The following is a 25,025-nucleotide window of genomic DNA, read 5'->3' as shown; positions in this document are numbered from 1 at the left end:
GACACCCCACAAAGGGGTCCATATTGCACAGGCTGTGACGTCCTGCGGGGTTAGTATTTGGCGACCATGCAGGCTGGATTCAGGACACGGTTCTCGGGCAAGCTCCATTGGATATTAAGGGTAGAGTGTCCCTAGGGCTCCGCCCTCATAATTGTGTTGCCCCGTCCCATCTACATCTACTGGGTTTCCCAGTGCCACATCACAATGCGCTGCATGCACTATACAGGGACCTGCCCCACATGTCACAGAGTAACCTCAATCCCCTTCTGCGGTTGGGTCCAGCAGTTAATGCAAAAAACACAACAGTTCTAGTACCCCAACTGCTGGATTTATATCATGCAGAGCTACAAGAGCACTTATGATGAGCACGACTCCCTGTCCTGCATACAGTAGGATGAAGAGTGTTATGAGGCTGTAGACGCCTCCATTTACCGGGTTGTGAAGGAGACCAGGGTGCCCTAGAGCAGCGCTGCACAGCCAACTGCGCACGAATGCGCCACGATTCCAAGGTCTGATCACCCTGCCGAGATCCCTAAGTGAAGCTGAGGTAACCCTGTCCCAAAAGAGAAAATGTGACACAAGGGTGGACCACGACACACTTGCATGCTTCAAAAGGGCATTCTTGGCCCATGGTTCCCCCCCCACCACATTTCTGAACCAGTTAACCCTTCTGACTCCTACTCAGGATTATCACATCCAAATTCCCCAGACCAGCAGGACCACGCGGATAGAGTTGAGGGAGCTGTTACTACCAGGCGGACTTAGATGCTGACCCAGGCCCATCCAGGCCATAGGGTCCTGCTTCCGCGTCTGTTACCAACTCAGAGATCGCATTGGACATGTTGAACTCCGATTACATCATTCACATTAGATCTGCGGTGTGCGTCCCAGAGGATAAGGTAGCGAAATATGAGGCAGGACCCCTTCCCAATCCCTTTGAAAAGGAAACTTGCAGTCTCCTTCAGGCGGAGTGCCCCCGTCTCTCCCTAGATGGAAAGATTGCCCTGACCTCAGACAGACCCCACAATGGATACAGTCCTCCTTCGGGCGGAGTTCCCCCGTCTCTCCCTAGATGGAAAGGTTGCCCTGACCTCAGACAGACCCCACAATGGACAGATTCTTGGCCAAATTTATGAAAATTTTGAAAAGATGTCAAAAAGGGGATCAATAAGTCGTGGCATTCAAGTTGTTGGATGCCATAGGTCCCATGAAGAAGATATAGAATATGGCAGAAGAGGCCAAGGCCTTGAGCGACCTCATCTCTCCGAATGTTCTCTCTTGGTGGGCACAGTGCATAATTATATTTTTAGGAAACATGAACTGCGTACTGTCCACTGAGCACCGCAGATCGCCATTAACCAAATTGATCCCAAATAGGGAGACCTTGCCTCGTCGGAGGTTGGCGGGTTCCTCAGCAATCTTTTCCTGGTGGACAAGTCCGACAGAGGCTAGAAACTGATAATAAACCTCTGGGAAGTCAATGAGTGGTTGGTATACCACCACTTCAAGATGGAAGGCATTCACTTCCTCCAAGATATTTTGATGCCATCAGACTTGATGGTGCGTCAGGGCCTAAAAGATCAATTTCTGTCTTTCCTCCTCACCATCAGTTTCCTCAGTTCATCTGGCATTGCCAGACATTTGAATTCTCTACACTCCCTATAGACCTTTCGTCAGCACCCTGGTGCTTCAAAGAAGTCCTCAAGCCCGTGATAAAGTATTTTTGGCCACAAGGGATATGGGTCATCTATTTAGACAACATTCTCATTTTAGCTAAGTGCCCCCAGAAATTATCCCTTCAACTTTAGACAGCGGTAAACCTTTTGCAGGGTCTGGGGTTTATCATAAACAAAAAGAGATTACTTTTGTCCCCCTCTCAGAGAACGACCTTCCTAGGCTTCATTAATGATTCCACCACAGCATCTTTGAGCCTTCTATCTCGGAAAATGGCAAATGGCAAAGATTTGCCACGACTTATGCCAAATGCTGGGCGAATCCTCACGTCTCTCCTGCAGATTGCACACCTGGTGGGCTTTCTTTCGTCCTCGATCCAATCGATTTTCCTGGGCTCCCTGCACTATCGAGCTCTCCAGCACCTCTAGGTTCATCACCTACAAAAAGGTCTAACCTACTCCCAATCAGTACGTCTGTCAGACAAGGCCAATGAAGAAATAAATTGGTGACTCACCCACATGGAAATGTGAAACGGAAGAGTGATCTTGGGTCCAACCCTAACTTGGTCATAGAGTCCAAGGCCAGCCGGCCAAGATGGGGTGCCAGGTGTGACGATCTCTCCACTGGAGGAACTTGGTCACCAGAAGAACAGAGCTTATGTAGCAATTGTTTGGAGCTCATCCACAGTTCTTTTGTAGTGTGATGTTGGACGAAAGGCAACATTTCCACAGTGCGCTATATCAACCACTGTGGTGGAACATGTTCCAAGGCTCTGGTAGAGTTATCAAAGGTTTTCAGAGTTCTCTCTGACAGGTGGGGTCCATTTTCAATAGACCTGTTCACCTCCAGTCTCAATCACCAGTTAGCCTGGTTTTTCAGCTGGAAGCCAGACTCTCAGGCAGTATCGACAGACAAGTTTCTCTAGGATTGGAGTCAAGAGAAAGGATATGCGTTTTCCACCTTCTTGATGATCACCAAAGCTTCAGCCTAGGTGAGGTGGTAGTAAGCAGAGGTGGTCATGGTAATGCCCCTGTGGAGGTCTTTAGTGTGGTTTCCGGTTCTGATGGAACTTTCTTGGGATTTTCCAATCCTACTCCTCCTATTTCCAAAGATTCTGCTGAATCTGTAATAAGTCCCACACCAGTTGGTGACAGAAGGGTCCCTACAACTGATGGCCTAGAGGATTACAGGTGATGCTGGACGGTCCCAGGGCTTTCGGAACATGCGGAACTGTTCCTGTCCAAGACTTGGGCTGACAGTACGACCAAACAACAGAGGTCGGTCTGGACACAATGGATGCATTGGTCTTTGAGACAGGGTGTGGATCACATAGTGCAGATTTACTTCAGGTCCTTAATTTCCTATCCAGCCTGGATATGGAAGAGCTTGCCTATCAATCCATTAATACCGTTCGGTCGACCATTTCAGTCGGTCATGCTCCAATCGATAGCGCCCCGGTTGGGGAGCATCCTTTTGTTTGCCGACTGTCCAGAGGAATTCGTCTTTCCCTTCCACCGAAACCCAGCTATTCAGCACTATTATCCACATCCTAAATCACTTTCTGTCCTGGCAACCAAACAAGTTCCTATATCAGAAAGAGCTGTCAGCAAAACTAGCTATGCTTCTTTGTCTGGTTTCGTGCAGACTTGTCTCCAGTGTGACAGCACTTGATCTTTCTGGTATGGTGTTTTGCCTAGATGAAGTTTCCTGTAATGTAAGTAGATAAACCAAATCTAACACTAGTATAATCTCTTACCCAGTTTTTCGGGTAGTCCCTAGGTTGTGTGTGGTTTAGTGTCTCAGGGCTTATGAGCTGGTGACTGAAGAAGTCTGCCCTACAGGCGAAAGACAGCTGCTCTCACTACAAAAGCCGTAAAAAGCAGTTTCATCTCCTATGATAGCCTGATAGGTTTACTGCGTAATGGTATTCTGACAAGACATTTGGGTCTCATTCGGCTTGAGAAGCAAAGGTCTTGAAAGCTTTTTGCTTGGCTGCACATTTGGAGGACATAATGAATGTAGCGGACTGGACCTCAGACTCCACCTTTAAGAAATTTTACTTTAAGTAGGTATTAGGCGTGGCTCAGTTGGTGGTAAGAAGATCTTTTAATTAGCATAATCCTTGCCTCCAATCCTGACATGGAATGAAAAGTTGCCTAGCTTTCGTAAAAAAAGTTTCAATTCTATTAAGGAGACAGAGGTGAGGATTATCCCACCTGGTGCTGAATAAGATTTGCTCCCCTCCCCGTTCTGGATTAAGTAATTAATTTTTAAATTGGTTGACATTTCTTTACAAAATGTATGCGATATGAGGACTATACCTCAGCCAGGACATTTACCTGGAATAGGAATTGATGGTTCAAAACAGGACACGTGAATTTTAATCTGTGGCATGATTCACATGAAGAAATAGGTGGTCTGAACAGCAACATAGGGCTTTGTTTGGGACTCCTGTCACCTGATTGGATGCTAGACTTGCTATGGATCCCTGGTGTTCTGGGAACAGTAGTTGAATCTTTTGATGATATTAAAATTGCCTGCTGTTGTTCAAAAGGCTATATTAAAGTGAAGGAAAAAAGCATAATCCTCGCCTCCGTGTCCTTGATAGAATTGAAACTTTCTGTTACGAATGCTAGGCAAATTTTCATTCTTGGCAAGACTTACCAGGGCAATATCTAAGAACCTGGATTCAAGATTTTATTAATGTTTGCCATTTTATGTATGTGATTGATGTGTATCTAAAATGTTTTTTGATGTGCCAATTGATTATTTTGAGTCTTTGCACATTGCTTGGTTGTCTTTCTGTATGTGACATGGATGTATATATTTGACTGAATTCTTTGAAGATTCCATAATTAAAACGTGGGAGAACTAATTTATTTGCGCCATCACAATTTTTTAATGAAAATTTTTTTTTAAGTATTGTCAGCGTTAGCTCGTTTTTCTTTTTTTATCTATATTGGCCTAGCCTCGCTGTCAAATAGGCCAGCCCCCATTTGGTTTGTTTGTCATAGCAATGGAACTAAGCATTACATGGCACACATCTGCTCAGCCAATTGTGCCCTCACAAGTAATACATTGCACCCTGATTTAGGGCTCCAAAGCCTACTGTAGGGGTGGCTTACATATAGTACATGCAATGGTAGTGGATACTGCAGACAGGGTGAGTGCAATGTTGTATTTTTGGAATGGTTTGCACCATTTCACTCATTCTGCAATGGCAGTCAGCATGTAGTTTGGGGTCCTTATCCCTTAGGGTGGCATAATACATGGTGCAGTATTTAGAGACCCTCTTTAGTACCCATGCCCTTGGTACCAGGGTACCATGTACTAGAAAGGTATAAGGGTGCTAAATTCCTTGCTGATTGGGGTACAATTGTACATTTGTTTTGTTTTCAGGGAAAGAGCACTGGCACTGGTGCCTGGTTAGCAGGGACCCAGTGCACTATCAATCAATAACATCAGTATTGGTGAGCAAAAAGTGGGGGTGACCAGGGCTAAAAGAGGCACTTTCTTACTACTTTAGATTACGAGCAGGTAGAAATGTTTAAACTCAAATGAATTGTAATTTAACATTCTCTTCAATGGTAGAGTCGGATTAAAATTAGAATTCTAAAAATGCCAAAACTTGCCATTTTCTTGTCCGAACCATTTGTGCCTTCTCCTAGTGTCCCAGGTAACATGACTGTGAATAGCTCTGCTGTTGGGCTTTGTGTATTGCGTCCAGACAGCAACATAAAAGGGGCTCAGGTGTGGACAGGAGAGGTCATCCTAGCAGGATGACTGGGGAAGGGGTGCACCCAGCCCCCACTAACACTTCAAAAGGATTTGCCTCCCGCACACACAAACGAACATGACACCAGGCCTGCCTTGTCTTTAGTTACCCCAAGACAGTTGACAGGGGAAGGGGTTGGGGAAGAACTTTCCAGAACCAGATGTGGGTGTAGGACAGGGTGTCCTTCCCACAAAGGCTGGCACTAGGTATAAATACTGGACCTCCAGAGCCACTGATCAGTACACTCCTGGACCTGAGAAAGTTACACAAGAAGGACTACCCTGCTGCCAAACGACTGCCTTGCTTCTGAGAAGAAAGGCTGGACCTGCTTGTCTTCATCACACAGTACCCACAATGAATCCACGCACACGGTACCCACAGTGACTCCGCGATCAGTTGACTCCCTGCAACCGCCCAGCTAACCTTTGGCAACTAGACCTGCATAGACCTGTAAATGGACTTGCCTGGGCACCGCTGGCCTCTGCTGGAGTGAATCCCGATTCCCAAGAGGTGACTCCCAAGGTCCTGGACCCTTGGCTGGCAACAGAATGTACTACTCCTAAAGAAAAAGGTGAAACCCCTGAAGTTTGGGTTCCTCATGAAGTGAACAGGCCGATTCGCACCAAGACTCATGACTATGACGCCCAACAACGCAATGCTCCAGCATAAATGGCCCAGAATGGCCAACTGACTCTTCTTGCTGCAGCTACGACCATCAGCGACACACAGCCTTCTCCTCGCGGCCTCCTCCAATTTGAACAGAATTCTTCATGCAGACTAAGAAGATAACTTTTCAGCAAAACTAACATGGTCCCTGTGTGCAACCACTCTCCAAAGCGGTTGGTCTGAACTTGTGACTTTTTCTGGGTTTAACGCAGCCAGATGACCACAAGAGGTACTTTGTGCTTTTAAGCATTGTTTTCACTTAAAAATCTAAAACTAAATATCTTTGGTTCTACTGGTTGGATTTTTGTTGTTCTGGTATCATTTTATTTATTGAAATTTACTGTGGTGCATAAGTACTTCACACATTTGCCTCTACGTTATGATTGACTGCTTTTGTGCCAAGCTACCAGAGAGGAGGCACTGGTAAATGTAATGGCTTTTGAGGCTCAGCCTGACAAAAACCGCATTGTTGTCCAAGTGGAGCTTCCACACACTCCTCAACTAATAACCCCAATTTCTTTCAGGAACCAAGTTTACAATGGATCAAATTTATATATACACTCACACTCTTTCCGGTGAATGGGCTGAGAGTGGGCAGGCTAAATCTGATTCCTGACCAGTACACAGGTGCACATGGCAGGGATGCGATCCCCCGTAACCTTTATTGCTTGTGCTGTAAATTAAGCATTTGGTAGCTCGGTGCCAGACAGATGCCCACACGGGAGCATTCAGCTGGATGATAATGTGCACAACATATCTCTATATGCGGGCAATGTACTTGTCTACTCTAAAGATGCAGAAACTGACCTGGGGCAGGTGAAGGCTTGCATAGCTCAATCATTTTGGAGACCTATGTGGTCTCTGGGTCAAGGACAAATCCAGTTTGTTTCTGCACAGGAGGTCCTCTGATCGAACTGGTCAAACATTGCGGACATTGGCTTTCACCTGTTAGGTGAACACCATTAACTACCTGAACGTGCAGTTCCATCATTAAGCCATACATTGCTTGACAAAAGCTATATGAGGTATAAAAGAGTAGGTCCTTTTCTGGAACGAACAGTCCTCATTGTTGAGAGGAGGGATTACCCAGCCCATCATTGTGATGTTACTGTACTACTTAGTCAACATCCCAATATACTTGCAGAGACAACAGTTTAAGGCTATAAATTAGAAACTTTAATTTGGTGCCTTTGGTGATCTAATTTGGTGATTCCCTTCTAGAGACATTGTGTAAGGATACTTGTACTCCCACCCACCATAATAAACTAATTTGCACTGCAAGCTACTCTTAAAAATAGTGCCTCACCCACAGCCGCGCTGGAGTGGCATACGTCACACTTTGAGGGAGGCACTTGTCAGAGCGGACAAGGTAAAATGGAATGAAGAAGGAGTACTACACAGTCAACATTTAGGACAATAACCAACTTCTCACCTTTCCGGAGCTCACTCACTCCATACACAGAGGACAGTTACTAGTAAATTAAATTATAGTTAAGGGAATTAGGTTCACTTGGAAGACTGGCAAGAATGAACTGCATACACACTCTGCTAACAATGAGAACCACTGCTATGCACTGGTAAGCACCTAAACACCCTCTGTTTCATATCTGGTGACCAGAGCTTTTGAAGAGAGCTGAGGCCAAGAGAGCAGTTCTCCACATCCTCTGTCACAGGGACAGTAAACAATATGATGATGTAGGACTGACACATGATAACGTTGAGTCTACCTGAAAACAATGTCAACACCTCCATGAAACTCTCAAGAATCAGGGAACGGTGATGTGCAGGATTGATGTACTAAGACCTACACCCAAAAAAAAGTGACTACCTGAGGATGCTGATCTTCCGCCCTCCCCCCACGTTACCACTACAGAAGACGCAACAAGGCAATTACATAAGATGCTCATGCCCATCTTGAGATACAATAGCGGAAGGTAAAACTACATCTCTCGATAGATTGACCCTTCCCTAGGATCTTCTGGATCTCATACAGAGCACAACAGCAAGAGAGTTGAAAGTGCAATAGGTGCACTGCCTACTTATCTTGCCTTGTAGTGCTCATAAGCCTGCCTTTGTTTCATAAGGAATTGTTTTGAAGTGTACTGTGACCTCTGCAAAGGAGGACAATTGCTGCAATCCCGGAATGTTCATGCATTTGTGCATTGTGATTGTTTTGTGAAACCAATAAAAATACTACTTTAAATAAATTGCACAATCTCGAACTTGGGACTCGAACCGCTAGAACCCTGGCAGGATAAAATCCTTTCTGAAATAAAACAGTGAAAATAGTCTGTACTTGGAAAGTGTCATAGCTGAAAGCATTCTTCAGTACAATTCCCGCCCCTCTGAAAAGTCAATTTTCTCTCATAAGTTATTGAGAATTTTTGAAGTGGTGGGAAAACCAGGAAGACATGGGTTTTAGATTTGAGCCTTTCTTCGACAGCTGACGTTTTCTGCGTTGCTTCAATTTAATCATTTTCCATCCCTACAGTGATGCTGTATTTGATTATTTCATCTGGAGGTCAGTCTGGTGATATGTTTTGGCACTATTTAAAAGTTTCAACTCAATGTAAAAATTGAAAGAGGCACTAGCAAGACTTCTTACTAAAGTGCCATATATAATTTACCTATTAATGGGAGGTTAGACTACTCGGCACAGACTGCTTAGGGCCCTTCAAGTCTGACAAATCTCTTGTTTACCACATAGAATTGCTAACCAGAAGTTTGGTAAACTAATTGACGCTTGGTAATCATAGGATTCATCAAATCTGTACCCTAGCAACACACCTGGTCTGCCAAGTGCTTGCATTACTGTTATCACTTCATAAAAGCAACAGTGGCCGACATTGAGCATTATCTGAACCTTCCCAGAACGACTTAATCCAGGACTGAAGTGTGGTATCTAAAAAGGCAAGTTGGCTCATGCTACTCTACTGAGGCGTTCAGTTATGGAGCGAAGATCGCTTGCGCCACCCATCAATCAACCAAACACCTGCCGAACAAGGCTAAAAGCCTTTACAGCCCCTCCAATGTTGTGCTGAGGTGTGAAATGCTTAAATGTGAACCGCTGATGTCTGTTGCAACGAAGGAAAACTCAAAAGTAGATCAACTACTTGCAGAAGCAGATTTTATGGTCTGCAGAGAACGGTGCATAAAAGACTAACAGCGCGTAAAAGAAGCAGAGTAGGCGTCCTAGATGTTAACTTACCAATCATTTGACTGTAGTGTAGGAGAGTCGTTCTGTGCTATGTGATATAAGGCACTCATTGCATTCATGTTGAAAAGAGGAGGCTTGCGCTCCGCTGGAAGGAGAGGAAGGGAGAGTTGTTAGTCCAGCTTATTAGATAAAATGGGATGGGAGCAGAGGGAAGGGGCTAGAGGGGAGAACGGAGGGGTGAGAGGGAAGGAGGGAGGGGTAGGGAAAGAGGAGAGAGGGTACGAGGCACAGACACGATAAGACACAATATGCTGAATAAATCACTCGGTTCTGTTGTCATGACATTTAAGCCAATTATTTTAATCTCCTAGGTCACCATAGGGCAGAGTTCCAGTGAAAGCCAGGGGAGACTGCAATGGAAGTCTGAGAAGACAATATGATGAACCATAACTGCCCTACGTCCCACCCACCCACATCAGAATGAAATCGAGTTTGAAAAAAAAAAAAAAGCATGTGCATTAGTATGTTCGCCTGATTCCGAGGAAAACATAGTTATGAAATGCTTTCTAAACGCTGCCGAAAGGCATAAACGCCGCTACTTTTTGGCGCCAAGGAGCCTCACAGCTACAATTACAGAAATTATGCCGTCGTATCTTCGGTTTAAGTTAAGATGCCAGCACAAATTCGCTACTCGAGGAGGGACTTTGCATGTAACGGTAGGGCCCTGGTAAATGCAAAAGTTTTGCTTATAAAGCACCTTTACAATGCAAAGACGCCAAGTATCGCGTTCAAAATGGTGTGATTTCCCGCTCCCTGTTACGGCTTTCATAGCATGTAAATGATGTGCGACGCCTGGGTGCACACTGGTCGGGGTATGGCCTAAGCCTTGAGTGAACTTCCAAGATTCAGAGCACAATACCGCACCATCATGCACGATACTACTCGTGCTCTACGTCATCTGCTGACGTCCTTGTATTTCAGTCATACAAAATCGACCTCTGCAAATGGTTAATCTGCTGCAAGTCGTCTGCTCCAGCCGCAGCCCTGCTGTATGCTTTCACTCTTAATGGATGGATACCCCTAAAACACACTTGCTTCAGTCATAATCCTACTACCTGACATTGGTGTTAGTGCACTTGCTGACTCCTAGACACCTTCTCATGCATATCTCTGCTGTCCCTCGCGACATTCTGCAATCAACACCATCTGTTAACGATTTAGTGAAGTTTACAACGCTAATGCTCATCACAGTATTCTTCTTTGCCTCTTCCGCTCTGAAAAGAAATTGAGTGATACTTGCAGTAAGATCATACTATAGTATCACCTCCAATGCAATGGTAATGTACATAGGGACCAGAGAATAATAATGTAAGAAATCCAAGAGGTGTTGACTTGTTGTAATGATGTGCACTCGGTGGTTAGAGCACATCCCTTCCAAGAGAGAGACAGACAGACAGCTGCATGCACCGTTTGGTAAAGGGTGGTTCAGTCTTGGTTAAGGTGAGGACACTACTGATATGGCAGATTTGAGCGAATGTGTCAGGAGGAAGCATTGTAAAAATAAACAACTGTATGACCACAAAAAAATGTCACCCATAATACGTCCGTGGGAGTGAGTAAATGCATTAATCTAAATAGAGTCACATGGGCCCAGATGAGCTTATTAAATAATCTCAACAAAAAGGTGCATTAAGACGTTGAAGAATGCTTTATACATTTGTGCGGATGACCGAATGCACCTGAATCATGCAGTAGTTTTGCCTTGTTGACTGGTATGCTAGTTGGGGGTGATGGATAAAGAAATCAGTTCTGGGTACGGTGACTCGTGAAAACTGTTCTGAATTCATTAGAGCATTGTGAGCAATAGTGTACAAGCAAATTATAGATACACTAGATGAAGCTGTTCAAATTTCTTAATGTGCAGTTCTGGGTGACAATCTACTTGCATTAATCAATAATTTTAGTGATACGCACAGTAGTAACTGATGAATTAATAACAATAATGCACTTGAAACGATATGATTATTTGTTTTAGAAGCATGATTAATAATTAAATATTTTCAAGTGAGACACTTTTTTTTAAATGGATATAGTTTCCATGTTAGCTCTGACCCACTGAAAATCATCTCTCCCTAAAGCCTCCACAGAACACAGAAATGTTGTGGTGCAAAAGGGCATTACTGACTTGAAAGCATAGTTGCTGATAAAGCATGTGGAAGATTTCGCTTACCTTAAGAAATGGGTTAGTGTTAAGAACATTATTATTTATGTTGCTGTTTTTGATTGGCCCATGAGACCTAACCATGATCATGCAATGCCAAATTTACAATTTTATTTATTATACCTAAATTGTGTATAAAAACCCATTGTTTTGATGACTCAGTGGTGACTTTCCATTTTCCTTCCAAGACGCTCTTCAATTATGTTGAGATTTTGTCTCACCTCTAGAATGTGGTCAGTACTCTTCATGAGTTTGACAATTTTAATCTCTTTAGAATTGTTTGCCTGAACAGGGATTGTATGTTTGTGATTCTGTTTCTTCTGTAAATGAGCCTTCATGGAAGACTTTCACATTCCTTTGTATCATTCGTGTTATTAGTTCTACAATAAATAATTCTTTCCTATTCTGATCTACAACTGAGTTATATATCAATGTAAGGCTTATTTTGACTTTAACTTTGCTAAATTAATGATCCATGGATGTGTAGTGTAGATCAACAAGAGACGGTGAGCCAAATTTAAAGCTGAAGGTAAAGATTGGGGTATGTGAAATATTAAGGTGTGGCTCCCACAAATTTCGGTAGTAAAGAATGTTTAGCATACTACAACCCTCTTTCAGGGGTCCCTGAAAGAATTTTAGATTTTGAGCCCTTAATGCTGAAATCGACGGAGAACAGAGTTTTTGGAAATTTGTAATCTTTCCAAAGTCAGATCCTCCTGAAAAGTGACTGACTGAGTGTAAATATGAACACAGACAGAGTAAGTTTATGAGTGAGTTGTGAAGTTTGAGCTTGTGCTGATGGCTTTCTGTTTGTGTGTTGAGTTGCTGGGTATGTGATGATGATCATGGGGTTAACTGGAGGTTTGTTTACTGATTTGTTGATGTATTAATCATATTTGTAAGCTCATTTGTAATTGAATTTGAGTTGGTGATCAAAATCATCAAGAATTTCACAAGTCTAATACTGATTGAAAGTATTGTGGTGTATAGAGCGAGGCACCACTTATACAACTATAAGGATTATGAATTGACAATTTTCGTTTTCAATTTCTGAAGTTTAACTAGAGTTGTTGTGCTTACCCTGAGTGCGCAGGTTAAAGCAGAGTACATTGACAAGGGGGTAGATTTCTACTGGTCAGAGTTTGCCTAAGAAGAGATCTGTATTTCTGCTATTCATTTCCGTTCTGATTTTTGATTTCTTATTTCATTTATATTTGAATTGTATGGTTTACAGTTTCAATATACTATCTGAATTACTGACTTATTTCCTTCCTAGGTTAAACAGACAAAGGAATTTATTGAGTTAAGTAGTTAATGTGGTTCTGAGATTGTTTTCCTGTTAACAAAGAAATTGTGCTGTGATTACTTGTTACTCAGCCAGGAAGCCGTGCTAGGACTGGTGAGATGTCACCATAAGCCTGAGGTCTGATTGATTGGAGTTGTGCTTTGAAGACTGACCTTTGACAGTGCCACTCTGCTATTGGTTGTTGTTTGCTAAGATTGTGTATAGCGGCTTATTATGATTCTCGGGTTGTTTTGAGTTCCTTAAGGTGTAACTATAGGTGGCATATTGACAGATCCTAAACCTAAGAAGGATCTAAATAGAGGTGGTCAGGAATTACAGAGTGAAGGAACACCAGAATATGAGATGATGGTAGAGGTCCGATATTATGTTGCACCTGGATCAGTGAATGGAACAAATGCACAGCAAATGACGAAACTCTACAATTTCGAATGGCGGGCACTCTAAATATTAAAAAGCTAGATCTTTTTAAGACAGCCTGTAAGGAAATGCCTCCTTGGCATGGTTGCCCCCTGACTTTTTGCCTTTGCTGATGCTATGTTTACAATTGAAAGTGTGCTGAGGCCTGCTAACCAGGCCCCAGCACCAGTGTTCTTTCCCTAACCTGTACTTTTGTATCCACAATTGGCAGACCCTGGCATCCAGATAAGTCCCTTGTAACTGGTACTTCTAGTACCAAGGGCCCTGATGCCAAGGAAGGTCTCTAAGGGCTGCAGCATGTCTTATGCCACCCTGGAGACCTCTCACTCAGCACAGACACACTGCTTGCCAGCTTGTGTGTGCTAGTGAGGACAAAACGAGTAAGTCGACATGGCACTCCCCTCAGGGTGCCATGCCAGCCTCTCACTGCCTATGCAGTATAGGTAAGCCACCCCTCTAGCAGGCCTTACAGCCCTAAGGCAGGGTGCACTATACCATAGGTGAGGGTACCAGTGCATGAGCATGGTACCCCTACAGTGTCTAAACAAAACCTTAGACATTGTAAGTGCAGGGTAGCCATAAGAGTATATGGTCTGGGAGTCTGTCAAACACGAACTCCACAGCACCATAATGGCTACACTGAAAACTGGGAAGTTTGGTATCAAACTTCTCAGCACAATAAATGCACACTGATGCCAGTGTACATTTTATTGTAAAATACACCCCAGAGGGCACCTTAGAGGTGCCCCCTGAAACTTAACCGACTATCTGTGTAGGCTGACTAGTTTTAGCAGCCTGCCACAAACCGAGACATGTTGCTGGCCCCATGGGGAGAGTGCCTTTGTCACTCTGAGGCCAGTAACAAAGCCTGCACTGGGTGGAGATGCTAACACCTCCCCCAGGCAGGAATTGTCACACCTGGCGGTGAGCCTCAAAGGCTCACCTCCTTTGTGCCAACCCAGCAGGACACTCCAGCTAGTGGAGTTGCCCGCCCCCTCCGGCCAGGCCCCACTTTTGGCGGCAAGGCCGGAGAAAATAATGAGAAAAACAAGGAGGAGTCACTGGCCAGTCAGGACAGCCCCTAAGGTGTCCTGAGCTGAGGTGACTCTAACTTTTAGAAATCCTCCATCTTGCAGATGGAGGATTCCCCCAATAGGGTTAGGATTGTGACCCCCTCCCCTTGGGAGGAGGCACAAAGAGGGTGTACCCACCCTCAGGGCTAGTAGCCATTGGCTACTAACCCCCCAGACCTAAACACGCCCTTAAATTTAGTATTTAAGGGCTACCCTGAACCCTAGAAAATTAGATTCCTGCAACTACAAGAAGAAGGACTGCCTAGCTGAAAAACCCCTGCAGAGGAAGACCAGAAGACGACAACTGCCTTGGCTCCAGAAACTCACCGGCCTGTCTCCTGCCTTCCAAAGATCCTGCTCCAGCGACGCCTTCCAAAGGGACCAGCGACCTCGACATCTTCTGAGGACTGCCCCTGCTTCGAAAAGACAAGAAACTCCCGAGGACAGCGGACCTGCTCCAAGAAAAGCTGCAACTTTGTTTCCAGCAGCTTTAAAGAACCCTGCAAGCTCCCCGCAAGAAGCGTGAGACTTGCAACACTGCACCCGGCGACCCCGACTCGGCTGGTGGAGACCCGACACCTCAGGAGGGACCCCAGGACTACTCTGATACTGTGAGTACCAAAACCTGTCCCCCCTGAGCCCCCACAGCGCCGCCTGCAGAGGGAATCCCGAGGCTTCCCCTGACCGCGACTCTTTGAATCCAAAGTCCCGACGCCTGGGAGAGACCCTGCACCCGCAGCCCCCAGGACCTGAAGGACCGGACTTTCACTGGAGAAGTGACCCCCAGGAGTCCCTCTCCCTTGCCCAAGTGGAGGTTTCCCCGAGGAATCCCCCCCTTGCCTGCCTGCAGCGCTGAAGAGATCCCGAGATCTCTCATAGACTAACATTGCGAACCCGACGCCTGTTCCTACACTGCACCCGGCCGCCCCCGCGCTGCTGAGGGTGAAATTTCTGTGTGGACTTGTGTCCCCCCCGGTGCCCTACAAAACCCCCCTGGTCTGCCCTCCGAAGACGCGGGTACTTACCTGCAAGCAGACCGGAACCGGGGCACCCCCTTCTCTCCATTCTAGCCTATGTGTTTTGGGCACCACTTTGAACTCTGCACCTGACCGGCCCTGAGCTGCTGGTGTGGTGACTTTGGGGTTGCTCTGAACCCCCAACGGTGGGCTACCTTGGACCAAGAACTAAGCCCTGTAAGTGCCTTACTTACCTGGTTAACCTAACAAATACTTACCTCCCCTAGGAACTGTGAAAATTGCACTGTGTCCACTTTTAAAACAGCTATTTGTGAATAACTTGAAAAGTATACATGCAATTTTGATGATTTGAAGTTCCTAAAGTACTTACCTGCAATACCTTTCGAATGAGATATTACATGTAGAATTTGAACCTGTGGTTCTTAAAATAAACTAAGAAAAGATATTTTTCTATAACAAAACCTATTGGCTGGATTTGTCTCTGAGTGTGTGTACCTCATTTATTGTCTATGTGTATGTACAACAAATGCTTAACACTACTCCTTGGATAAGCCTACTGCTCGACCACACTACCACAAAATAGAGCATTAGTATTATCTATTTTTACCACTATTTTACCTCTAAGGGGAACCCTTGGACTCTGTGCATGCTATTCCTTACTTTGAAATAGCACATACAGAGCCAACTTCCTACATTGGTGGATCAGCGGTGGGGTACAAGACTTTGCATTTGCTGGACTACTCAGCCAATACCTGATCACACGACAAATTCCAAAATTGTCATTAGAAATTGATTTTTGCAATTTGAAAAGTTTTCTAAATTCTTAAAAGACCTGCTAGGGCCTTGTGTTAGATCCTGTTTAGCATTTCTTTTAGAGTTTAAAAGTTTGTAAAAGTTTGAATTAGATTCTAGAACCAGTTGTAGATTCTTAAAAAGTATTCCAACTTTTAGAAGCAAAATGTCTAGCACAGATGTGACTGTGGTGGAACTCGACACCACACCTTACCTCCATCTTAAGATGAGGGAGCTAAGGTCACTCTGTAAAATAAAGAAAATAACAATGGGCCCCAAACCTACCAAAATACAGCTCCAGGAGCTTTTGGCAGAGTTTGAAAAGGCCAACCCCTCTGAGGGTGGCAACTCAGAGGAAGAGGATAGTGACTTGGAGGACAATTCCCCCCTACCAATCCTATCTAGGGAGAACAGGGTCCCTCAAACCCTGACTCCAAAAATAATAGTCAGAGATGCTGGTTCCCTCACAGGAGAGACCAACACCTCTGAAATCACTGAGGATAGCCCCAGTGAAGAGGACATCCAGTTAGCCAGGATGGCCAAAAGATTGGCTTTGGAAAGACAGATCCTAGCCATAGAGAGGGAAAGACAAGAGATGGGCCTAGGACCCATCAATGGTGGCAGCAACATAAATAGGGTCAGAGATTCTCCTGACATGTTGAAAATCCCTAAAGGGATTGTAACTAAATATGAAGATGGTGATGACATCACCAAATGGTTCACAGCTTTTGAGAGGGCTTGTGTAACCAGAAAAGTGAACAGATCTCACTGGGGTGCTCTCCTTTGGGAAATGTTCACAGGAAAGTGTAGGGATAGACTCCTCACACTCTCTGGACAAGATGCAGAATCTTATGACCTCATGAAGGGTACCCTGATTGAGGGCTTTGGATTCTCCACTGAGGAGTATAGGATTAGATTCAGGGGGGCTCAAAAATCCTCGAGCCAGACCTGGGTTGACTTTGTAGACTACTCAGTGAAAACACTAGATGGTTGGATTCAAGGCAGTGGTGTAAGTAATTATGATGGGCTGTACAATTTATTTGTGAAAGAACACCTGTTAAGTAATTGTTTCAATGATAAACTGCATCAGCATCTGGTAGACCTAGGACCAATTTCTCCCCAAGAATTGGGAAAGAAGGCGGACCATTGGGTCAAGACAAGGGTGTCCAAGACTTCAACAGGGGGTGACCAAAAGAAAGGGGTCACAAAGACTCCCCAGGGGAAGGGTGATGAGACAACCAAAACTAAAAATAGTAAAGAGTCTTCTACAGGCCCCCAAAAACCTGCACAGGAGGGTGGGCCCAGAGCCTCTTCACAAAACAATGGGTACAAGGGTAAAAACTTTGATCCCAAAAAGGCCTGGTGTCATAGCTGTAAACAGCATGGACACCAAACTGGAGACAAGGCCTGTCCCAAGAAAGGTTCCACTCCAAACTCCCATCCAGGTAACACTGGTATGGCTAGTCTCCAAGTGGGATCAACAGTGTGCCCAGAGCAAATCAGGGTCCACACTGAAGCTACTCTAGTTTCTGAGGGTGGGGTGGATTTAGCCACACTAGCTGTCTGGCCGCCTAACATGCAAAAATACAGACAGCAACTCTTAATTAATGGGACTAGAATAGAGGGCCTGAGGGATACAGGTGCCAGTGTCACCATGGTGACAGAGAAACTGGTTTCCCCTGGCCAATACCTGACTGGAAAAACTTACACAGTCACCAACGCTGACAATCAGAGAAAAGTACATCCCATGGCAATGGTTACTTTAGAATGGGGAGGGGTCAATGGCCTGAAACAGGTGGTGGTCTCCTCAAATATCCCAGTGGACTGTCTGCTTGGAAATGACCTGGAGTCCTCAGCATGGGCTGAGGTAGAACTAAAAACCCATGCAGCAATGCTGGGTATCCCTGAACTGGTGTGTGTAAAAACAAGAGCACAATGCAAGGCACAGGGTGAAAAAGTAGAGCTGGAGTCTGGAAAAATGGCCCAGCCTACCAAGAGAACAGGAAAGTCAGTTGGGAAACCAACTGCAACACAGCAAAAGAAAGGGAACCTCTCTTCTCAGGAAGAAGTTCTGCCCTCTGAGGGAACTGAGCCTTTGGAGCTTGAACCTTATCAGGTTGAGCTCTTAGGCCCAGGGGGACCCTCAAGGGAGGAGCTGTGTAAGGGACAAGAAACCTGTCCCTCTCTTGAAGGCCTTAGGCAGCAAGCTGCTGAAGATTCCAAAGGCAAGAAAAATGGAACGCATAGGGTCTATTGGGAGGATGGACTCCTGTACACTGAGGCCAGAGACCCCAAACCTGGTGCCACTAGGAGAGTGGTAGTGCCTCAGCTGTTCAGAGAGTTCATCCTAACATTGGCTCATGACATTCCCCTTGCTGGACATTTGGGACAAACCAAGACGTGGGAGAGGTTAGTCAACCACTTCTACTGGCCCAATATGTCCAACATGGTTAAGGAGTTTTGCCTCTCCTGCCCCACCTGTCAAGCCAGTGGTAAGACAGGTGGGCATCCAAAGGCCCCCCTCATTCCACTTCCAGTGGTGGGGGTTCCCTTTGAAAGAGTGGGTGTGGACATAGTTGGTCCACTGGAACCTCCCACAGCCTCAGGAAATATGTATATCCTGGTAGTAGTGGATCATGCTACCAGGTATCCTGAAGCTATTCCCCTTAGGTCGACTACTGCCCCTGCAGTAGCCAAGGCCCTCGTTGGTATCTTTACCAGAGTGGGTTTCCCTAAGGAGGTGGTGTCTGACAGAGGTACCTACTTCATGTCAGCATACCTAAAGCACATGTGGAATGAGTGTGGAGTGACGTATAAATTCACTACACCTTACCATCCACAAACTAATGGCTTAGTTGAGAGATTCAACAAGACATTAAAGGGCATGATCATGGGGCTCCCAGAAAAACTCAAAAGGAGATGGGATGTCCTCCTGCCATGTCTGCTTTTCGCTTACAGGGAGGTACCACAGAAGGGAGTAGGGTTCTCACCCTTTGAACTTCTGTTTGGTCATCCTGTAAGGGGACCACTTGCCCTTGTTAAAGAAGGCTGGGAGAGACCTCTCCATGAGCCTAAACAGGACATAGTGGACTATGTACTTGGCCTTCGCTCTAGAATGGCAGAGTACATGGAAAAGGCAACCAAAAACCTTGAGGCCAGCCAACAACTCCAGAAGTTTTGGTATGACCAAAAGGCTGCACTGGTTGAGTTCCAACCAGGGCAGAAAGTCTGGGTTCTGGAGCCTGTGGCTCCCAGGGCACTCCAGGACAAATGGAGTGGCCCTTACCCAGTACTAGAAAGGAAGAGTCAGGTCACCTACCTGGTGGACCTGGGCACAAGCAGGAGCCCCAAGAGGGTGATCCATGTGAACCGCCTTAAGCTCTTCCATGACAGGGCTGATGTGAATCTGTTGATGGTAACAGATGAGGATCAGGAGGCAGAGAGTGAACCTCTCCCTGATCTTCTGTCATCAGACCCAAAAGATGGCACAGTAGATGGAGTGATCTACTCAGACACCCTCTCTGGCCAACAGCAGGCTGATTGTAGGAGAGTCCTACAACAGTTTCCTGAGCTTTTCTCCCTAACCCCTGGTCAGACACACCTGTGTACCCATGATGTGGACACAGGAGACAGCATGCCTGTCAAGAACAAAATCTTCAGACAATCTGACCATGTTAAGGAAAGCATCAAGGTGGAAGTCCACAAGATGCTGGAGTTGGGAGTGATTGAGCGCTCTGACAGCCCCTGGGCTAGCCCAGTGGTCTTAGTCCCCAAACCTCACACCAAAGATGGAAAGAAAGAGATGAGGTTTTGTGTGGACTACAGAGGGCTCAATTCTGTCACCAAGACAGATGCCCATCCAATTCCAAGAGCTGATGAGCTCATTGATAAATTAGGTGCTGCCAAATTTCTAAGTACCTTTGACTTGACAGCAGGGTACTGGCAAATAAAAATGGCACCTGGAGCAAAAGAAAAGACAGCATTCTCCACACCTGATGGGCATTATCAGTTTACTGTTATGCCCTTTGGTTTAAAGAATGCCCCTGCCACCTTCCAAAGGTTGGTGAATCAAGTCCTTGCTGGCTTGGAGTCCTTTAGCACAGCTTATCTTGATGATATTGCTGTCTTTAGCTCCACCTGGCAGGATCACCTGGTCCACCTGAGGAAGGTTTTGAAGGCTCTGCAATCTGCAGGCCTCTCTATCAAGGCATCCAAATGCCAGATAGGGCAGGGAACTGTGGTTTACTTGGGCCACCTTGTAGGTGGAGGCCAAGTTCAGCCACTCCAACCCAAGATCCAGACTATTCTGGACTGGGTAGCTCCAAAAACCCAGACTCAAGTCAGGGCATTCCTTGGCTTGACTGGGTATTACAGGAGGTTTGTGAAGGGATATGGATCCATTGTGACAGCCCTCACTGAACTAACCTCCAAGAAAATGCCCAAGAAAGTGAACTGGACTGTGGAATGCCAACAGGCCTTTGACACCCTGAAACAAGCAATGTGCTCAGCACCAGTTCTCAAAGCTCCAGATTATTCTAAGCAGTTCATTGTGCAGACTGATGCCTCTGAACATGGGATAGGGGCAGTTTTGTCCCAAACAAATGATGATGGCCTTGACCAGCCTGTTGCTTTCATTAGCAGGAGGTTACTCCCCAGGGAGCAGCGTTGGAGTGCCATTGAGAGGGAGGCCTTTGCTGTGGTTTGGTCCCTGAAGAAGCTGAGACCATACCTCTTTGGGACTCACTTCCTAGTTCAAACTGACCACAGACCTCTCAAATGGCTGATGCAAATGAAAGGTGAAAATCCTAAACTGTTGAGGTGGTCCATCTCCCTACAGGGAATGGACTTTATAGTGGAACACAGACCTGGGACTGCCCATGCCAATGCAGATGGCCTTTCCAGGTTCTTCCACTTAGAAAATGAAGACTCTATTGGGAAAGGTTAGTCTCATCCTCTTTCGTTTGGGGGGGGGTTGTGTAAGGAAATGCCTCCTTGGCATGGTTGCCCCCTGACTTTTTGCCTTTGCTGATGCTATGTTTACAATTGAAAGTGTGCTGAGGCCTGCTAACCAGGCCCCAGCACCAGTGTTCTTTCCCTAACCTGTACTTTTGTATCCACAATTGGCAGACCCTGGCATCCAGATAAGTCCCTTGTAACTGGTACTTCTAGTACCAAGGGCCCTGATGCCAAGGAAGGTCTCTAAGGGCTGCAGCATGTCTTATGCCACCCTGGAGACCTCTCACTCAGCACAGACACACTGCTTGCCAGCTTGTGTGTGCTAGTGAGGACAAAACGAGTAAGTCGACATGGCACTCCCCTCAGGGTGCCATGCCAGCCTCTCACTGCCTATGCAGTATAGGTAAGCCACCCCTCTAGCAGGCCTTACAGCCCTAAGGCAGGGTGCACTATACCATAGGTGAGGGTACCAGTGCATGAGCATGGTACCCCTACAGTGTCTAAACAAAACCTTAGACATTGTAAGTGCAGGGTAGCCATAAGAGTATATGGTCTGGGAGTCTGTCAAACACGAACTCCACAGCACCATAATGGCTACACTGAAAACTGGGAAGTTTGGTATCAAACTTCTCAGCACAATAAATGCACACTGATGCCAGTGTACATTTTATTGTAAAATACACCCCAGAGGGCACCTTAGAGGTGCCCCCTGAAACTTAACCGACTATCTGTGTAGGCTGACTAGTTTTAGCAGCCTGCCACAAACCGAGACATGTTGCTGGCCCCATGGGGAGAGTGCCTTTGTCACTCTGAGGCCAGTAACAAAGCCTGCACTGGGTGGAGATGCTAACACCTCCCCCAGGCAGGAATTGTCACACCTGGCGGTGAGCCTCAAAGGCTCACCTCCTTTGTGCCAACCCAGCAGGACACTCCAGCTAGTGGAGTTGCCCGCCCCCTCCGGCCAGGCCCCACTTTTGGCGGCAAGGCCGGAGAAAATAATGAGAAAAACAAGGAGGAGACACTGGCCAGTCAGGACAGCCCCTAAGGTGTCCTGAGCTGAGGTGACTCTAACTTTTAGAAATCCTCCATCTTGCAGATGGAGGATTCCCCCAATAGGGTTAGGATTGTGACCCCCTCCCCTTGGGAGGAGGCACAAAGAGGGTGTACCCACCCTCAGGGCTAGTAGCCATTGGCTACTAACCCCCCAGACCTAAACACGCCCTTAAATTTAGTATTTAAGGGCTACCCTGAACCCTAGAAAATTAGATTCCTGCAACTACAAGAAGAAGGACTGCCTAGCTGAAAAACCCCTGCAGAGGAAGACCAGAAGACGACAACTGCCTTGGCTCCAGAAACTCACCGGCCTGTCTCCTGCCTTCCAAAGATCCTGCTCCAGCGACGCCTTCCAAAGGGACCAGCGACCTCGACATCCTCTGAGGACTGCCCCTGCTTCGAAAAGACAAGAAACTCCCGAGGACAGCGGACCTGCTCCAAGAAAAGCTGCAACTTTGTTTCCAGCAGCTTTAAAGAACCCTGCAAGCTCCCCGCAAGAAGCGTGAGACTTGCAACACTGCACCCGGCGATCCCGACTCGGCTGGTGGAGACCCGACACCTCAGGAGGGACCCCAGGACTACTCTGATACTGTGAGTACCAAAACCTGTCCCCCCTGAGCCCCCACAGCGCCGCCTGCAGAGGGAATCCCGAGGCTTCCCCTGACCGCGACTCTTTGAATCCAAAGTCCCGACGCCTGGGAGAGACCCTGCACCCGCAGCCCCCAGGACCTGAAGGACCGGACTTTCACTGGAGAAGTGACCCCCAGGAGTCCCTCTCCCTTGCCCAAGTGGAGGTTTCCCCGAGGAATCCCCCCCTTGCCTGCCTGCAGCGCTGAAGAGATCCCGAGATCTCTCATAGACTAACATTGCGAACCCGACGCCTGTTCCTACACTGCACCCGGCCGCCCCCGCGCTGCTGAGGGTGAAATTTCTGTGTGGACTTGTGTCCCCCCCGGTGCCCTACAAAACCCCCCTGGTCTGCCCTCCGAAGACGCGGGTACTTACCTGCAAGCAGACCGGAACCGGGGCACCCCCTTCTCTCCATTCTAGCCTATGTGTTTTGGGCACCACTTTGAACTCTGCACCTGACCGGCCCTGAGCTGCTGGTGTGGTGACTTTGGGGTTGCTCTGAACCCCCAACGGTGGGCTACCTTGGACCAAGAACTAAGCCCTGTAAGTGCCTTACTTACCTGGTTAACCTAACAAATACTTACCTCCCCTAGGAACTGTGAAAATTGCACTGTGTCCACTTTTAAAACAGCTATTTGTGAATAACTTGAAAAGTATACATGCAATTTTGATGATTTGAAGTTCCTAAAGTACTTACCTGCAATACCTTTCGAATGAGATATTACATGTAGAATTTGAACCTGTGGTTCTTAAAATAAACTAAGAAAAGATATTTTTCTATAACAAAACCTATTGGCTGGATTTGTCTCTGAGTGTGTGTACCTCATTTATTGTCTATGTGTATGTACAACAAATGCTTAACACTACTCCTTGGATAAGCCTACTGCTCGACCACACTACCACAAAATAGAGCATTAGTATTATCTATTTTTACCACTATTTTACCTCTAAGGGGAACCCTTGGACTCTGTGCATGCTATTCCTTACTTTGAAATAGCACATACAGAGCCAACTTCCTACACAGCCCATGTACAATATGAAAACTACAGAATTTGAGGCATTAAATGAATGGGACCGCATTGTAATAAAAGTAGAGGGTAAAAAAGACAGTGCCATCAAAAAGTCCTTCAGAGGTCAGCTTAAAAATAAGTCAGATTGTCAAGAGAAAGTTTGGAGAGAGGACATATTAGATTATGTAAAAATGTTTCCTGCTACAGTTACTGGAAAAGAATAGGATAAAGAGAAAAACAAAAAAGACAATGACTCAGATGATGACAAATTCATTAGTGAGCTGTTGACCTCTACATGTCTTTCATATATGAATAGATCATATGAAGCAACCCAAACTAATGTAGGTGTTGATATGGATGGAGGGAGAGATATGGCAAATTAGAAGTTGACCTTAGTAAAAATAAAATGAAAAAACAATTATAAAATGGATTTAACTTATGATGAGATTTAAGAGATGGGCCTAATTACCTTGAGGGCTCATATTAAAGTTTTTATTGAAAACACACAAGATAGGAATGATTTAAAAAATATGGCGAAAAATGGAAAATAGAGACAGTAAAAAGGAAAATGAAGGGAACTGAAGGAAAGGCAAGAAACACTGCTAGTGATTCGGAGGTAGGGACCAGTTCAGTGGTGGAATTCCCTTTGAGGGAAGTGCATAAAGGGAATTTGGTGCATGTCCCATGAACAAGGGCTGATTTGCATGCTCTTACATATAACTTTCCAAAATTGCGAGAAGATCCAGCAAAGTGGTATGATGAAATTGATAAGCTGACACACATTTTCCTGATATTGTGGACTGACATGAATATACTGTTTGAGATTGTGGTTCCTAAGGATTTATGGTTAGAATGCAAGGTTGTTGTTGGATGGCCAGCACAAGAACCAACTAGATTTAGTCCAAATAATGCACTAGTAAACGAGGTAATAGACAAATATAAGGAGCTAAATGAGTATTTTAAAGAGCGGATTCCAGAAAAGGATATTAATTGACAGAAGATTCAGAGATCAACACAGGAACCTAAAGAGTCAGGGAATTCCTATTACAAAAAATTAACACAAGTTTTTAGGAAACAGAGCAGAGTCGAAAACCCTGAGAAAGATGGAGTAGGTGGTTTTGTAATGATGAGAGATTAGCAATCATATTCGTCAGAGTGAATTGTGTTGTTCAAGAAAAGGTGGTGATGAGAACTTGATGTTGGCGAAAAATAGTAGTGACTACTCTGAGAAAAATCAAAATAGATGATTGCTCAGACAAAGCAGCTTGAAAAAGGATCACAGAATCAAATGGGGTTAAATATGAATTTTGTGCAAAAT

General features: G+C 45.6%; 1 protein-coding gene across 4 annotated transcripts in view; it reads right to left on the bottom strand.

Annotated features, from left to right (window-relative positions):
* TAOK3 (TAO kinase 3) overlaps positions 1 to 25,025 on the bottom strand; it is a 1,041,334-nt gene that overhangs the window by 573,698 nt on the left and 442,611 nt on the right. For all 4 annotated transcript variants that reach the window (XM_069214478.1, XM_069214480.1, XM_069214479.1 and 1 more), the window contains one exon: positions 9,324 to 9,417. In XM_069214478.1, coding sequence (XP_069070579.1) covers positions 9,324 to 9,417 — 94 coding nt within the window. The remainder of the gene's footprint in view (positions 1 to 9,323; positions 9,418 to 25,025) is intronic.

Source organism: Pleurodeles waltl, chromosome 11 (genome assembly GCF_031143425.1).
Source record: "Pleurodeles waltl isolate 20211129_DDA chromosome 11, aPleWal1.hap1.20221129, whole genome shotgun sequence".
Lineage (NCBI taxonomy): Eukaryota > Metazoa > Chordata > Amphibia > Caudata > Salamandridae > Pleurodeles > Pleurodeles waltl.
This window is presented reverse-complemented; position numbering and strand designations above follow the sequence as displayed.